At 41.1% G+C, this 18171-nt stretch overlaps 1 protein-coding gene across 2 annotated transcripts in view; it reads left to right on the forward strand.

The window, feature by feature from the left end:
• POU6F2 (POU class 6 homeobox 2) overlaps positions 1-18171 on the forward strand; it is a 291478-nt gene that overhangs the window by 53191 nt on the left and 220116 nt on the right. For both annotated transcript variants that reach the window (XM_080975858.1, XM_080975859.1), the window contains exon 2: positions 10777-10948. In XM_080975858.1, the coding sequence (XP_080831984.1) occupies positions 10777-10948 (172 nt within the window). The remainder of the gene's footprint in view (positions 1-10776; positions 10949-18171) is intronic.

Here is an 18171-nt window from a genome sequence, read left to right on the forward strand (position 1 = left end):
AGTAGAAGGCAGATGACATCCTCAAAGCATTCATTAATGCGATGGCATGAGCAACCCTGAAAATCTGGTCTATTGTTTCATAGTTCTCCCATGTTCTGTCCTCACAATATCTTTTTTCTCCTTCATCTTCTTTATAAATCTTGTTTGTATCTATCCCATGTTGTACTTGGCAGTCATTGATGCCCTTTGGGACTGATGGAAGGCAGGAAGACCAACAGTAGATGGGGCCAGAGACAACTAATTATAGCTTTGTACGTATCCTTTTCCCTGCTGAATTCTACTAGGGAATAAGGAGGAGGAAGCTTATGGGCAGGGTTACCTCTTGGACTGGTTGCTAGTAAGGGAGATAGGGGCTGGCTGAGGGCCACCTGAGGTTTGTTTCCCATTCACCCTAATGGACTGGTCTCCACTGGTGTCCAGTTCGTGCTGCACATGGTCCACTGTGACTTGGAGGTGTATGTGGGCAGATGAAAGGCAAGTTGGAGCAAGGAGACATATGGGGGGGCAGACTAAAGGGGGAAAGCACCGGGAGAGAAAGAGCTTTAGGTCAATCAGAGGATCTACCAGGTCTTAGGTAGCTCAAAGAAGAAGCCGACAACTTGCTCCACAGAGCATAGCTGAAATCCAGGGGTGGGCCCAGATGACTGTGCCAAGCCATCAGTGCAAAGGGCATAAAAGCTCTGTACTCTGACCTGAAGTCTGTGGTGCTTTGTAGCTTTCATTTTATTTTTATTTCTTTTGATTTATATACCAACCTTCATCAAAAGATCTCAGGGTGGTCCACAAGAACTGCAGATTATAGTAGGCAATGAATTACAGAGGAGCATGGAGTCATGGGCAGTTGAGAAGAGGTATTTGCAGAGGTCTCAAGCTGCTCATTCAGGTCATTGTTTCAGCAGTCACCCCCTACATGGGAGTCCTCTTCAGATGGAGCTTCTGTGTCTGTTGGAATGTCTGAACTTTCTGAAACTCCTTCCTTGGAGGTCAGTGTTGGAGCTGCTACTCAGTAATTGATATTAAAGTAAATATGCATACATGTAATGCAATACACATGACAAATGTCACGCGGGATCCAGTCTTCCAGTCAGAATCCATTTCAGAAGATCAGAAGGACAGAAGTAGGGATGGATTTCTCTGGACAGTTTCAGAGAAGTACTAATTCATAGTTACGGGAATAGGATGAAATAAATCCCTCAACAGAACCATAAAGGGGGTGTTTGGAAAAAGAAAAATGTTGGAGACACCAGATTCTGGCATAAGATGCTACAGAAGGAGAATATGGTTGATGGATGGAGATTGGCTCAAGATAAAAGTTTTTTAAAAAACTTCAAACATCAGCAGTTTTGTTCCTCTTATACTCAGAGAAACACCAGGATAAAAGTCATCAGGTGCCATGAGAAGTGAGTGAAGTGACAACTTTCTCGTGAGTTTTGCTGAGGAAAGAAAGAACCACAAATAGTAACATATTTGTTAAATGGTGGGGCCTTTTATTTGTTTATGTGCTTAATCATGAAATTGGCTCTTTTCACTACCAAATATGGTTAGCTTTTAGGTGATGCTCAATTAAAGGAGTGATTAATGAGCATGTTGTGGAACTCACCACTAGTTCAAAGGCTTAGACGAGCCAGTTTTGCAGCTTAGTATTATCATGTACAAATTGAGTCTCTTTGTCTCTTTTTAAAAAAGGTTTATGTTCTCGTCTAATGAAAACCAATTTTCAATTTTGATACTGTTCCCAGCCTTTCAAGCCACACTCTAGATGCACCTATGGATTCATGCGGTTTATGTGATAGCTGGCTGCTTTCCCCATGGTGCAGTTTCAATCTTACAGGTGTTTGGAATTTAAACTTTGCCATTTTAATTAATTTGTGTATCCAACTCCTTCACGCCCCCATGTGCACAGAAACCAGACCATTTCCAATATTTCCATCTATTATATGATTTCAATGATACACCATCACGACTATTCAGGTATCCTCAACTTCTCTTCCCTCCAGCCATCACCAAATACTCCAAATTCCAGCATCTCAAACTGTAGACAATAAATCCCAGTTTGTTCTAATCTATTTCCACAATCCTTGTGCATAACCCTCTTTCTTCCCCTATTTCTGCACCCCTATGTCCAAGATAGTCCAATCACATATTCCTACAGTGATAATAATCCAAACCAATCTACTCAGAGGTAAATCCTATTGAATTCAATGGGACTTACTCCCAAGTAAGTGGGTAGGATTGCAACACAAGTCAATTGGTGCAATCTGCAGGAAAGCTACTCCAAAGATGAGAAAATGCCCCCTTTTTGGTTGGAAATAAATAACATGAGCTTCGTTGCAGAATGTGATTCCTCATTGACGTGTTCTGTCTTCAGGTTCCATGACATATATGCTTAATGTCAAACAATAACAAAAAAAAATGTCATGGGTGCCATCAGTGCACATGGTGATCTACATGTAGGATGCAGGTTAATTCCAGCAATGTGGCTTTTATGTAAGAGTTTTGTAATATCTCAAACAAGCTCTGTAAGCTCTTTCATACATTGAAACAGAGAGAAAAAACACCTGTAATTATTTCTGCAGCGATGCTTAAAGTTGTTCTTGCAAATTTCAGCTTTGGTGAGTTCCATGGACCCCTGATGATTTTTGGACATTTCATCTAAGGCTAAGGGGGAAAGTGAGTGCTTTTTGTGAAAGTTTTTGCAAGTTGCCTGTTGCCAAACTTTTCACCAAGGGAACTGGGGCAAGAGTGTGAACCCTTTCAGATTAAGGGCAGTTCTTCCAGCCCTCGCTCTTGGATTGGTTCCATGATCCCCCCCCCCCATAGCCGGCTGCATGGTGGTGGGATGTCATCATGTTGATGAGGTGTCCCTTGACTGGACAGATTCACAGTCAGGAAAAGAAGTTTTTAAACAATGTCATCCCAATGAGAGCTGATTAGGACTGTGACCAGGATAGGAATAGTGTTGAACAAGCTGGTTTTGCCCCTCTCCAAGTACTAGTATTGCAGCCCACTCAAAAATACCTTGTTTCTGGGGAAAGTGCTCAAGGGGTGGTGGAGCTCCAGACCCACTGGGAGGAAACTGATTATGTAGACTCATAGCATTCTGGGTTAAGACTTGGTTATGAGAATGAATCAGTTTTAGCCAACAGAGGGATGGAAGAGTGCAGCTCTGTAGTTCTTGCACTGTTTGACAGAGCCATTTATACCATTGACCACGGTATCCTCCTAGAGCAGCTCTGTCAGTTGGCAGTTGGAAGCAATGTCTTTCAGTGTCTCCACTCTTGCTAAGGTTCATTTTAGAAAATGGCATTTGTGGAGTGATTATAACTCAGCCCCATGGAAGTTTATTTATTCATTATTAAAAAATTTTTGTTGACATCCGTTTGTCTCGAGAGACAATAGAAGAGTGCGCCATCAGGGGTAACATCAAATCGTTGGAGAGTTATAGCGCCTGTTGTGGCTGTAGACACCAATGCAGGAAAGATGTGTTTTGTTGCAGCTGGAGCAGATGAAGGCATATGGTTTCACTTTGGTAAAGGTAAAGGACCCCTAGACTATGGGGTGACTATGGGGTGCAGCGCTCATCTTGCTTTCAGGCCAAGGGAGCCGGCCTTTGTCCACAGACAGCTTTCCGGGTCGTGTGGCCAGCATGACTGAACCACTTCTGGTGCAATGGAACACCGTGACGGAAATCAGAGCGCGTGGAAATGCCATTTACCTTCCTGCTGCAGCGGTACCTATTTATCTACTTGCACTGGTATGCTTTCAAACTGCTAGGTTGGCAGCAGCTTGGACAGAGCAATGGGAGCTCACCACTGTTGAGTGGATTCATACTGCCAACCTTCTGATCAGCAAGCCCAAGAGGCTCAGTGGTTTAGACCACAGCACCACCCGTCCCTAGCTTCACTGTTGCAGATGCAATCAAGTATATCGAGGCAACTTACTATATACGTGGGGGGGTTGGACTAGATGACCCTCAGGATCCCTTCCAACTCTACAATTCTATGATTCTATTAGGTTAGTCAATAGACATCCATAATTAAAAACATCAATAAAACATCAGTAGATACTGGTTGGTTCAAAAGAGAAGTTCATATTGTGAAGTCCAGTCTAAATGGTATCTTTCAGATGATGTGTGAAAGAAGGTATAGATAGTTCCTGCTGAACCTCCATTGGCAGGTAGTTCCATAGGGCATTGCTTGCCAGAGTAAAGGCTCAGTCCCTTGTGAAGGTATGGAACCACTAGAAGTGCCCCATCCCAGGATCTTAGTGATAAACATGTAACATAAGTCACCAGACTATCCTTAAGTTACTTTGGGTCTAAGTTATTTGGGGCCTTGTGAATTATTGATGCTTGTCTAGTCCACCACTGCATCTGGGCAGCGTTCCAGACCTTCTCCTAACTCAGCTGTAATGGAGAAATAGAGTTTGGGTATCACCCCAAACTCTTAATAACTGTTCCCAGTAGCTTCATATAGCTGCTGGATAGCATTGGGGACAAAATTTTTTCCCATGGCATCCCATGGCATAAACAGCAGGGGGCTGAAGAGCCCTGACCTGTCTTCGGCCAGCCTGGGAGCCAGTTCTACACCACCCACGTGCTCTAGAATAGATGTCGTCCAGCCTGCTACACAACACACAGCTCCCTAAAATACCAGGAGGAACTGCAGACTTCAGAGCACTGGAGAGCACACTCAGAAGCGACTATGTCAATAGGTTCCTTCATTTCACTGTGAGGCCAAAGCCTTGACAGGTGAGGCAGGAGGTGCTGTTCAACATCCTTATGAAGCTGTTAGAAGTGGTGATGGCACCCAACTGTGTTTCTCTGTTAACATCTGAATCGGAAGTGGCCATACAAATTTTGGATCAGTATCCGATCAAGGAATTAAGGCAGTGACACCTCTTCAGCCAGAGTGTCAGGCACAGGTCTGAGACCCCACAGCCACACTGACAGTTTCTTCAAGTGTGCTTTAAATTCACTGTGGGCGTGCCACTGCCAGAGTGAAGCCCCTGAAAGTCATGCTGCATGTCTTTAAATCCCCAGATAGTCTCTGGGCTACTTGTGGAGCCAGAAGCAGTCTTTGCATAAGGAGGAAAGTAAATCAGAAGATGGACTTTCTCTTGAAATGCAGCAGGGTAGGAAAGGGTTAACTTCCCTCTCCATTCCTCTCTCATCCTCTTAATTATCAGCACCATCAGCTGACACAATTTGCTTTTTAAAAAACCTATGTATTCAGTGCAAAGACATTTAATGTCACAGTGTAGTTTGGTCCTGAGGCAGGTAATTGGAAGAAGTAATAAGTGACTTCCAACCAGCCTTTATATACATTAGCTAAAGAAACAATAACCATGAAACTGCAAGGGGGTCCCAAACTGCAAAACATCAGAAGAGTCACCCTTTTGAAAAGAGTGTTTGGTCTAAGAAACGAAGCCCAAGCAAATTCCCCACCCCCCCCAATTTCCTGCCGCCCAGCAATTCCCCCACTCTCTGTCTCTATCACCCACTCTTTCCTCCTGCTCTTGACTCTCCTGGACAAGTTTTCTGATGAGGTCAAGTAATGAGGGGCCAACTAGCTATGGCATTGTTAGAATCTGTGCACAGTAACTGTGAAAAAGACAAATTCAAGAAACATGTCTCCATTGGTTAATATGGAGCACCAATAAAACAATAAGCACAGCAGGACTTCCATCACAATTTGACACACAGTATGAATATCAGACGGGGACTTGCAAATGTTGCAGCCTCTTTGCTATGAAAGGGCATTGCCAAGTATTGGGGGCAAGTCACCGCAAGGAAAATAACTTAGCTCTTTGATAGCCTTGATCGCTTATTTATTTATTTATTTTAAAATCTGTGTCTCTGTGCAGGTTCTTGCCCTTTCTCAGTCTTCCTAATGAATGATTGTCTCCTCTTCAAATACTGTGCTAACATAAATCTCATTTATTTCAATGAGCCTTGTACCTCTGGGGGTGCCCTGGGGGTCAGGCAGAAGCCGTATGTTCATTTAATGCATGCTAATAATGTGTGATAATAAATTGACTGTGTGTAATTGTCATAAATTTCATCCTAACTGACAGCACTAAGTTGTTTGATAGCTTGTGTTTAGTCATAGTAACACTCGGGGGGCTTTTCTTTTTAATTGTTTTATGATAGGGATGTTTAATTTTTTCTAAAAAAACCCCTCAGTATTTACAAATATATATCAGCCTGAAACTGTTCTGCTTAGACACTTGGCAGAGACAGTCTTATAGCGCAATCCTATGCAAGTCTGCTCCCACGTACCGTATTTTTTGCACCATAACACTCACTCCCCCCCCCCTAGAAAGTAAGGGGAAATGTCTGTGCGTGTTATAGAGGGAATGCCTACGGGTGGCATGCCTACAGATTTTCCTCCTCTAAAAACTACGTGCGTGTTATGGTCGGGTGCGTGTTATAGAGCGAAAAATACGGTAAGTGTGCATAGCAGGAGTTGCTAACCTGTGTCCCTACAGATGCTGTTGGCTTCCAACTCTTATCAGCCCCAGACAGCAAAACTGAGAGGAATGCTGGGAGTTGTAGTCCAGTGACACTGAGGGGGCCACAGGTTAGCCATCCCTAGTGGCCTTCTTTCCTCACCTCCCAGCTGCCCTGTGTGGCCGACCCCTTGCATCTGATTTGCCTTCTTTGGTATCAGAGGCAGGTTAAATGCTTCCATGCATTTTGACACAGTTTCCCTTGGAAATTCTTCTGTGAAAACAGCGCAAGGTACATACATGGTACCATTTCTGAGGATGTTTCTATACAGTAGTACCTCGGGTTACAGACGCTTCAGGTTACAGACGCTTCAGGTTGCAGACTCCGCAAACCCAGAAATAGTACCTCGGGTTAAGAACTTTGCTTCAGGATGAGAACAGAAATCGCGTGGCGGCAGCAGCAGGAGGCCCCATTAGCTAAAGTGGTACCTCAGGTGAAGAACAGTTTCAGGTTAAGAACGGACCTCCAGAACGAATTAAGTTCTTAACAGGTACTCCTGAGGTACCACTGTACTCATTTGTGAGAGAAAGGCGTTGGGAGTAAACCCCGAGGAAAAATCTGTACCGACTGCCTTGCGGAACATCTTCGGGAGAAGTAATGTCTAAAGAGTACAGTGGTACCTCAGGTTAAGAACTTAATTCGTTCTGGAGGTCCGTTCTTAACCTGAAACTGTTCTTAACCTGAAGCACCACTTTAGCTAATGGGGCCTCCTGCTGCCGCCGCACAATTTCTGTTCTCACCCTGAAGCAAAGTTCTTAACCCAAGGTACTATTTCTGGGTTAGCGGAGTCTGTAACCTGAAGCGTCTGTAACCTGAAGCGTCTGTAACCCGAGGTACCACTGTAAATGCTACACAAATCTGGAGTGGAGGCCCTAAGATGGTTGGATGCCTCCTTGTACGCCTCCTTCCAGCAATTCTTGCATTTGTCCTCTGCTTTCCTTTGGACAACATCAGCAAGGCGGCGGGGGGTGTCTTGTTGTCTGGGCAGCCCAGGACCTCCATATACACTGCCCAGGCTTGTCCCCCGCCCCCAGAGAGGTCACTACGCAGTTTGACTTCATCCAGACAGATGTCAACAAAAAATCTGTTTGCTTATGCATTTATAAGCTACCCTGTCCCTTGTCCAGGGTATCCAAAACCATTTAAAAAATCACAGTTAAAATTGTAGATGGCAACAATAAAAACAAGAGAGAGCTTTAAAAAACAAACAAACAAACAAACCCCACTCTGAGGCCTCATTCCCACAAGCGGTAAATGAGGTGATGTCTGGACAAGGAACCCACATGACGGAGTTCCTCCTCCACGCAAAATATTCTCTGAAAACTAGCACCTGGGGAGGTGGTTTCTAGATGAGCTTCATTCCTGCCAGATTTCTGGGCTCGCCTGCTGTGTGCCCAGAAAGTGGTATATTACTAACATATTTGCTCCTTATGAGAACTAGTTCTCATTTCCTGGTTGAAAGGTTTTGCAACAAGCCCTTCCCATCAGGAGAGATGCCCTCAGATCTGCAGGTCCATGGAAGGTTTCAAAGGGATCGGAGGGTAACCAGCATTTCCAAGGCACTGCCAAGACTGGACTCCATCCGGTTAGCATCCAGATATTACTGATGGATAGCATTTTTGGCCTTGGGCAAGGGAGACCTGGGTTCGGGCACTCCATCTAGGTGGCTTTGATGGCTTGGGTATGTTGTGCTATCTCAGCTTTACCTAGCCTCAAGGTTTGTTTTAAGGGCAAAATAGAGTAAGAATATGGATGTTGTCTTTTCCTTGGAGATCACCTTAGATGCAAATTATTTGAAAACCAGACTGTTTGACAGCAGCGTACACTTGAGTAGATGCTATAAAAATGCATTATGAAAAAAATAATAATTAAAGCCCACGAATGCCTGACTCTACACACCTCAAAGTTCATTAAAATGTCTGCCACATTCACACTAATTAGTACATCACAAATACTAGTAGGCAAATTGGCATCGCTGATTAACGGTGCAATTCTTACTATGCCTACTCAGAAGGAAGCCCTATTGAATTCAATGTGGCTTACTCCCATGTAAGTGGATTCAGGATCGCAGCTTTAATTACATTCCAGGCAGGATGAAAACAGCCCAATTTATTTTCTGAAAAGCTCAAGGTAGGTATCGCTGGACTTTTAAAAAATAAAACACCACCAGCCAAACAATAACAACAACATCAACAACAATGGAGTAATGTTATTGGTTCCTATCTGCAATAATCTAATGCTGACAGAGAGTAGTATTTTATTTAGTAATTAACAGTGTAAAGGGGAGAGAAGCTGTCATGTTGGTTCTTAAGCTGGGGAATGTGATGAAAGATGATATCTCCGATCTCATCCTTTCCACTTGTTTAGGATTGTCAGGATGAGAAATGTCAGCATTATGAAAGCTCAGCTCTGCTCTTGATATGATAAAACCCTTCAAAAGCCAGTCTCCCTCCCTCCCTCGCTCCCTCCCTCCTCCCTCTCTCCCTGCACTTGCTGCTTCTTTTTTTATTTATCCTGTTTTGTTAGATGGCAGAAATATAATTCTTTTCTTTCTTCCTATTATAAGCCACCATTTTTGTTTTATTATATGTTTCACAACCCCTAATGTCCCACTGAAAATTACCTTGTTAAATGACAGTGTTTCAAAGCCATGAATCCTTCCCCCCACCCCATTCCCTCTGAGGTTTGAAACAGTCAACAGACTGTAAAGAATAAATAATAAAAAAGTATTGATTATTTTGATGACTGTGAGATTCAATTAAGTATTAATTTTGCCCTCCAGTGGACCTATCAAGGTATTCAAAAGGGAGGGTTCGGCTTGAACTAAATGCGCGCTGAGTGCTTCAGCCTTAAATAGGGAGAAAATGTGTTTACCTACAGTATTTGAAGAAGAGTGCATTGATGCACAGAGTCCAATATTTAAGTGCTGTGCAAATTAAACCCTGGTGACAGTGACATTGTTTTCGGCGATATGAGTATTGACTAAAGAAGTGCATTTGATGACAGCTTAAACTATTTGTATTGATTAACATTTTCATAGATTATCATGTGTCATATCAAATTCACTTTTCAGACATGAATACATTAAAAAAACCCATAGGCAACCACATCGACCAATGTGCGGATGGGGCAGAGGGAACATGCTAACCAACCTATTTCTGCGCTGGTCACCTGTTCTCTGCATAAGAACCATTTAGGCATGAACTTAGCAATAAATAGTTGGGAGATCGCACAACAAGGTCACTTGTTTCTTTTCGGCTCCCCATCCCCACCCCCACCCCAGTTTCTGCTGTTTATTGGCAAAACTGAAGAATGCTAGATTGTTTTGGAAATCATAACTGAACTCCCTCCCCCTGCATTCCTCTGAATGAGAAGATCAAATAGATTCAGATAATCAGGAAACAATTGAAAACTATACATATATATTGCGTAGATGCGTTATGGAATTATAATGTCCCAAACACCAGCATGATTGCAAATATTTAGTAAGTATCCTTTGCTAGTTTTGTCTTTTTCAAATGTGAATATATATGTTTCTTTTATTTGTCTGCCTGCCTGTATATATATATCTATCTTTTTCCTTAAGTGTGAGATTATGGACTTTCAGAGCCTAATAACCCAAAGGCAAAAGTAAACCTTTCCTTGTCTTGTCTTGATTGTTTTTTGATTATATGAAATACTTGTGCCATTTGAATTATTACTTTGCAGTGTTGTGGAAACAGTTTTAATATTGTGAGAGTTGCTGTTTTGCTTCTGATTTGATTGCTATTGGAGTGAGAAAGCTTTTCCTTTTGAGAGAGAGCGAGAGAGCGAGAGAGAGCGAGAGCTCTAGGACATTCGCAGCCTTAAAAAAAGAAAAGAAAAAAGCGTTGCTGGACCATCACCCCTTTCTTACCGCATTAAAGTAAAAGAGCGAGGTGTAAAAACATGCACACAAAGAAGCACGTCCCACAATTAAAGCTGCGCTGCTTATGTCGCTTCCCCTGAAGTTTTCTCTCCAAAGCATCCGGAATCTCTCACATGCTAGTTGAGCTTTAATAGGGTGGGGAGTAATGGAAAACTCATTGGATCTGTAATAGCTCTTCACTTGACTGCAGCCAGCAATAACAGCAGGAGCAGCCAGAGATAAGAGAAGGAGTGTGTGTGTGTGTGTGTGTGTGTGTGCACAAGAGAGAAAAAGGGGAGAGAGGGAGTGAGAGATAGGAATACGCGCACCAAAGCTGCCACTTCCCTCCCCCCCTCACTCTTTTCCCCCCACATCCTAGGATCCAATGATAGCTGGACAAGTCAGTAAGCCCTTGCTGTCACTGCGGAGTGAAATGAATGCAGAGTTGAGAGGTGAGGACAAGGCAGCTGCTTCAGACAACGAGCTGAATGAGTCCCTGCTTGCGCCTGTGGAATCAAATGACAACGAGGACCCTCCCAGCAAGCTCTTCGGTAAGTCTGCCTAGGTCTTGCATCTTTGGGTGGCTCTTGCCTCCGCACTGTCTGGTGTCACAGGAGGCGAGAGATGGGAGGCGAGAGGAGATGGGGACCACTTTCTGCAGAGCCACTTTGCCCACGTTGTCTCCCTGCCCAGCTTGGTGGCTGGCAAAAGTTTGATCTTGCACAGCTGCCACCTGCAAGCCGCACGCTCTGGGGCAGTTCTCAAACAGCCCCATAGGCATCTGTGGGACACCCACCAGGCTGCTCTTGCTACCTTTTGTCTCTTGGATGTTTCATTCTTGTGCTACCATGTTGTCCAGAAAAAAGTAATCACCTGGGTTAGTTGCTTTGGTTTTATTATGAATTACTGCGCTAAATCTGGAGGGTGCAGGCAGCCTTTCAGATTTTCCTTGCACTGTCTCTGAACACTCTCTTGTCCAGAGTAAACTTTTCTTAAATATTTAGAAGAGGAGCCCCCCCTTTTTTTGTCGCTCTTTAAAAAGAGATCATGTTTCCTCACCTTTGGTTAGCCATTCTAATTCCACTTTAGGAAAATCTGATTTGAGTTTAATTTAGTGTAAACTTAAAGAATTATGTATTTTAAATGAAAGAAGGAAATGAAATACATTTTGTGGACTAGAAATGTATTGAATGGTACATTCTGGCATACTGTGGGTAAACTGTGTTTTAAACAGCTGGATAATAGCTAAAGAAAACGTAGCCTTTCAGGAATATTGGTTTCATATCCAAAATGAAAATAAGAAGTGTGACACTCCAGCCCAGACATCTGTCATTCAAACCAGTGACACCCTGTAAGACAACTCAAGCAACTGTAATCTCTAATCAGAAAAGGGAGCAGAGCGTGTTGGGGGGGGGGGTGCTTGAGTGATAGATGTTGATATATGTCTGTGCTGGAGCACTACTACACAGCAGAATGTGACATTTGGATTCTACAGCAATTGCTTCTGAAAGAGTCTCTTTTAATTATTTCCACGTGTTACTCTTTTAAAAAAAGGGCTAGGAAGCCTGTACAGGAAACATGCATTTGTATTTTACAAAAGTATCTTCTTTGGAAAAAGAATGTACCTTTTAAAAAACAACCACCAAAATTATTGTTATTTTTGAAATCTGTAAGGAAGGTGAAGATATACTCAGATGTCTGTATTTTCACTACAGCAATAAGCTGCAAAATGGTTTTTGCAAGAGGTTCATGCAATATTGATCAAAAGAGATGCCCTATCATTTTAGAGAGACAGGTAGATGCACAAAAAGATAATGTAATTATATAACATGACCAACTGCATAATTATATTTGAATTATATAATGCCCACTATAGACTGTCATTTCCTATTAAATACAAGTTGTTAGTGATATCTATTTCTATGAAAAGAAGAAAAAATAAGACAATTTCCTTTTCACATGTGAATGTTTAGCTGCCATCTAACTGAATCTATTTCATGCAGGGAGTGACATGTGATGTTTTCAAAAATTATAAAGCTGATATTTCCTAGTAACATCTGAACAATTTTAATATTCTTATATGTCCAAGTATTTTGAAAAGTAAGAGATCGATTTTAAAAATCTGGCTGCTTTGGAAGTTGGCTATCCAGCACTATTTACTGCTAAATTCATTTAGACATCAAACTTAGAACAAAACTATTTGTACTCTTGATTGCTGTTCAATCAGGCTGTGTGCTTTAAGTACAGACACAAGTTTTATAATAAAGAATAGCATCTCCTTAATGATGATTATATGGTTATTTATAGTAGGAAACTTCTGTTCAGGTATTGCTAGAATAAGAATAATATTTCCATATTGTTTTAGATTGTCATAGAATTAAATTGCAACAGGTCAATTCATGATGAAAAATATGCAAGAAAAGTGACTAAAAATTAGATCTTCTTAAATTAATATAAACACTGTGAAATCTCAATGATTTCAACGGATATTTAGCACTTAAATCTTATATTTGTATCAATGGGACTTGAAACAGTTGAATTTTGGCTGATGGTTCCTTCTTTTAACAGTACCAAGAGAGCAAAAGATCAAGTTCCTCGTTTGTATGTATTTGATGCAGCTGGAGTGAATAGCTGTAAATAATCCTCTTTAAACCACTAACAGGCCAGTCCTATACATGTCTACTCAGAAACAAGACCCACTGAGATTATAGTACTCAATCCCAGGTAAATGTCACAGGATTGCAGCCTTAATCAGAAACAGTTCCATTGATTTGAGTGACAATGCTTGAGGGGGGCGGCACTAAATATCCGTGTATAGAAGGCACTTCTATAGAGTTGTACTTTGCATTCAGATTATATGTACCTCTAATTAAGGGGAGATGTAGGAGGAGAAAGGGACGAGGCTTTGGCTATAAAAGGCAATAGAAGTGTATCAAGAGACGCATGGGAATGTTTAGACCATGTCATGCCTGTAATTTGTAGTGTGATTTTGTATATTTAATTAAACAAAATTAGGACATTCAATTTTCTTGTCTGTAGAAGAGAAAGTTCCCCACGGCGCTGTTGTCTTGCGTAACACTTTCCCAGTGTTTAGAAAAGTTGATGTCATTATTCGGGTCACATTTTATCATCATTGTTTATGTATCTGGATGTCACGCTTTCATCATTTGGTTAAACATTTTTATTATTGTATAGGGCTCTGCATCTTTGTCAAGAGTGTATCTCTTCTTAACACAGACAAGGGGATGGAATAAGGGCTGAGGCCCTCAACTTCCACTCACCCCCCCCCCCAGCGTTGCAGTATCTCACAGTTTCCCACAATTGTAGTGTTAGATGGTTTTATGTGTTAATATCTGATGGGACATAGTAGGAAGCTGGCTTTTTTCCAGGCAGCAGCTCCAGGTTTAGGTGGCAGAGATTCAAGATTAAGATTGATAGTACTCTTTCTTTCTTCTTTCTCCTCTTCCTCCATCTTTTTCTTTTTTGGCTTGTGAAGGGAATACAACACAGGTCTGGCTTATCTCCAAAATGTACACTTTGGCACCAGTGGCAGAGAACCGAAGAACGCTAGTCTGAGTTTATTTAGCTTTCAAACAAATGCTAAGAACTTTGACAAAGATCCTTGGCTAACGTAACTGGTTTTAATATATTTTTATGTCCTAGTCTTCATTTTGTGAAGTACCTTCAGTTAAAAAGTACCTTCCTTCCTCAATGAAACCCTAATTCTTGTGCTCATCAGCTTATAAACATCTGATATCTTTCCTGTGCTTAATTCTGGGAAAATATTACCTGGGTGAACCTAAGTTCCATTTAAAGTGAATGCAAAAGTCGTGATAAAGGACCACTGTGTTCACTAAAGTATTACATCAAGAGTAATATTTTGCTTAACTTGCATAGTTCTAAGAGCTACATTACACTAATGTGATATAAATCCAGATTTCATTGAGAAACATGAGGTCACAGAAGACCATGTAGCATTTAAGTGATACATTATTTATTCCTATTAATAGTGGTATGAGGGGAGTTGATCCCTATTTTAGTTAGCATGATAATATTAAGAAATAAGCAAAAGGTTTGTCGAATGATTTAATTTTTAGGCTTGCAGCTGTGCAGAGAATTAAAAAATATATGTTTGCTGTAGTACTGCATTTCCAGTTCATGACATTGGCACAATTTTAGGTCTCTTACAAGCATAACAGCAGACAGAATGTGTACTATATAATTTGACTCTGTGAATACTATTTCCCGCATGATGTTTTAAACCTAATAACAGTTTTAGAACAAATAATTATTAATCCTTGACATGGCATTTATATACACCATAACTATATTTTTGTTTTAAGCATTCACCACCAGTCTCTTCATGTGAACAGGCATAAAATACCAAGGGCTACAGCCCTGACCATTTTCCCTATAATAATTGTAGTGTCTCAGAGGTTTGCAACTCCACCTGTGTCCTGCATGCCCCTAAAAAGGCTCTTACTGCAGTCCTACGGAATACCAAAGTTGTTCTAGGGTTAGGGGACAGGCTCTTTCTGGTGGTCTAGGGCCACTGGCAGCACCTTCTTCCCCTTTTGCCACAGCTCCCCCCCTTGGCTTGCTCTGTGGGGCTGTGCTGGGCCACGCAGAGTCCGCTGCCTCCTGCAGGTCGTTGTCACTACCCAAGTTCAAGGAGTGGGTCGGGCTGCCAGAGGAAGAGGATAAGAAACTCTTTTAGGCTCCTACTCCCCGGCAGCACAGAACGATGCTGTTCGTATCAAAACGTGGGAATATAGTAAATAAAGTAAATAAAGTTCATCTGCAAAACCAAAGTCTTCCATTTGAGGTACAGCCCAACTGCCCCTGAAATCAGCTTTAGAAGTGACCGACAATTTTGACTGGTCCTCCCAATCAGGTGGGGGGAAATAATACGTTACATTAATAGTCAGATAGACTCCAATTCCAGTTTTCCTATATACGTAACCCAAAGTGAAAATCTATTTATGATGTGGGAAACGGGAACATTTGAGCCAACTTCTTGACATGTTTTGTGAACTTTTAAGACTGTTTAGTGATCATAACAAGTGCCTGGAAAGCGCGCGCGCACACACACACACACACACACACACGCATAGTACTCTTTGTTAGCACTAGTGGATTTATCACAGCCTTCATCAACTTGGTGCCCTCCAGGTGTTTTGGACTACAATTCCCACCGGCCCCAGGCTGGGACTGATGGGTGTTGTAGTCTAAAACATCAGGAGAGCACCAAGTTGGTGAAGTCAGTTGCTTTATTGAATCAAAGTTACCTTTGCATATGCTGCATAACTTTTCAGAATTAAAGTGCTAAAATAATAAAATCCAGTGGTTTACTCCCTTAAAAGAAAAAGAAACAGGGCATAGCCAAATGTATATCCTATGTATAGCCCCCCCTGATTTCAGTAGAATAACTAGTTGAGATGCTGGGAGATATATGATTAGATCTCCTTTAGTGTTTGCTTTAGTTTAGAACAGCTGTGGGGATCCCCAAATAGCACTGGGAGAATAGCACTAGAACAGGCACCACATACCTGATCTACAGGGAAAGGTTCGTAGGTGATTTACATGAGGGGAGAAAAACACAATTCTAAAAGGTTACATACTCTCACACCTGCTCCTGTTCAGCCCCTTCCCCAATAACTAAAACTAAAACAAACAAACAAATCCATAGAAGATCTGATCATGAATCTCCCAGCACCTCATCTCCTTGGGCCTGTACTCTCAGTTAACTGTGTATAAGAATTATGGAATTACCCTTCCAGGCTTGGTTCCCATTGATTTCACTGGGAAAGAGTTATGCACGGTCTTAGCTCTCCCAATTAAATGGGCGAGACTTTCAGTGCTTAACTGGCTAGTTAAAAAACACAATTTTTTAGTTTTGCTTTCATTCATCTGCTGTCAGATGCCCATAGACATTTTAGGGGACAGAGCAACACCAATTATTGGCAGGTATTTAAGTAGACCACTAGGAAGTATTGATGTTTTGAGACCAAGGCCTGAAAAACTGGTTTGGGGCAGAAAGGACCGCTATTAGGAGATTGAGGTTTTTATCCATGCTATAGAGGACTCTAAGGTTTTTCTTAATGGAAAGTTTGGGGAATGAATTGGATGGTGGAAAATACTTTGTGACTCCTTGTTATGGTTTGGAATTTTCCATGTTCAAGGGGGTTCATGTTCTTGAACAAAATGCTTTTATTTTTAGAGTTCACCTTAAGAGTTGTATATAACCATATCTGCTCTGGTTAAAACACATTCATGATTTCGCAACATATATCAAAGCATTTGGGCATATTCTTATCTAACATATGCAACATTTCCCCATCTATGTGCTTTGCTCAGAACAAGAAAGGAGTGCAATATTATATAGTCCTGTGAGCTTTAAAATAAGCCAAACTTTCCCCCCAAAATGGATAAACAGTATAGTTTTGATGAATAAATAAACAATAGTTAATGATCAGTCTGTCATTAATTATCTAGCAAACTACTTCAGTAACAAAGACTGTAGTCCAAAAGAGAAGAAGAAAAATGAAATCTCGGTACAGAGAAACACAGTTTGCAACTGAACTGCTCTCTGACTGCCAGACATGTACTTTGCTTTTCAGTATAAAAATCTGCTTGCCTCTTTGGCAGCAGAAACAACTGTGCTGAAAACTTTAGAGAATACTCCTGCTCTATATGCTGAAACTATTACAGCAGTATATAGTGCCACCTGTTCTTGCACCCACAAGTTGCACTCACAAGTTGTAGCTTTTAGGTTGCAGTCCTGTCCTGTGTTCCATGCACATTTTTGCCCCTGGGCTCCACATAACTTCGCTGAGTGTATGAGTGGGAAATTACAGTCATAATATTTCCCTTATAGATATAAATCAGGCACTAATTTCTCTTTTGTATGGCAGACCACATGAATGTCTAAAATTGATGCTCTGAGCAACTCAAAGGAAGGAGACCTCACAACAAATAAACAAATACTGAGTAAATGTTGTATACAAAAGAAACATCATAACATGATTTCTCGGTCTTAAGTATAAATCCTTGCAGACATGTTCAGGAACAGCAATTTGGGTAATCATGCAAAACAAAATTGCTTATGAAAATGGTTTGTAGAGAAAGGTTGTGCTAAAATATATATTCATGTACTTAGATTATGGTTTTCAGGTGTTTTTCTCTTGATCAAGTTTGTTTGGACCTTTTTTCAGGTGCATAAATAAAGACAATTAAAAAGCACTGTAATTATTTAATTCAAAAGAAGTAATTTGTCCCTAGTTTTTCATTGTTTCGAAGCTGGGGTAGGACTGGGTATTCTATGCAAATCATCATTAAAAATGTGCAATATATTTAGTTGTATATGGTGTGAGTCTTACTCAGTGAGTTAGACTTGGAAAGTGTATATGCTTAGTCATGGCTTAAAGTCACAAAATACTAGCTAAAACAGAGCAAATGAAACTGACAGACAGACCAATGACTAGAACCTATTACTTAAAAGCGTTCTTACAATCTAACCCCAGAACTATTTACTGGGAAGTTAGCCGCACTGCTATAAATAGAAATTACTCATATGTAACTATGCATAATTAACTTTTGCCATTAATGCAAAATGTCAGATTAACCATCTGATCTAAGTGTATGCAGAACATTTTTCCTAATTATTTTAGTCCATTTGTTTTCCTTTGCTGAAACTTTTCATTTCAATATTAATTACCATTTGTTTCCTTATTAATTTATTAGACTCAAATTTCTAATTTTTCTTTGACTTGTT

Source organism: Podarcis pityusensis (assembly GCF_964106645.2).
Source record: "Podarcis pityusensis genome assembly, chromosome: 12".
NCBI lineage: Eukaryota > Metazoa > Chordata > Lepidosauria > Squamata > Lacertidae > Podarcis > Podarcis pityusensis.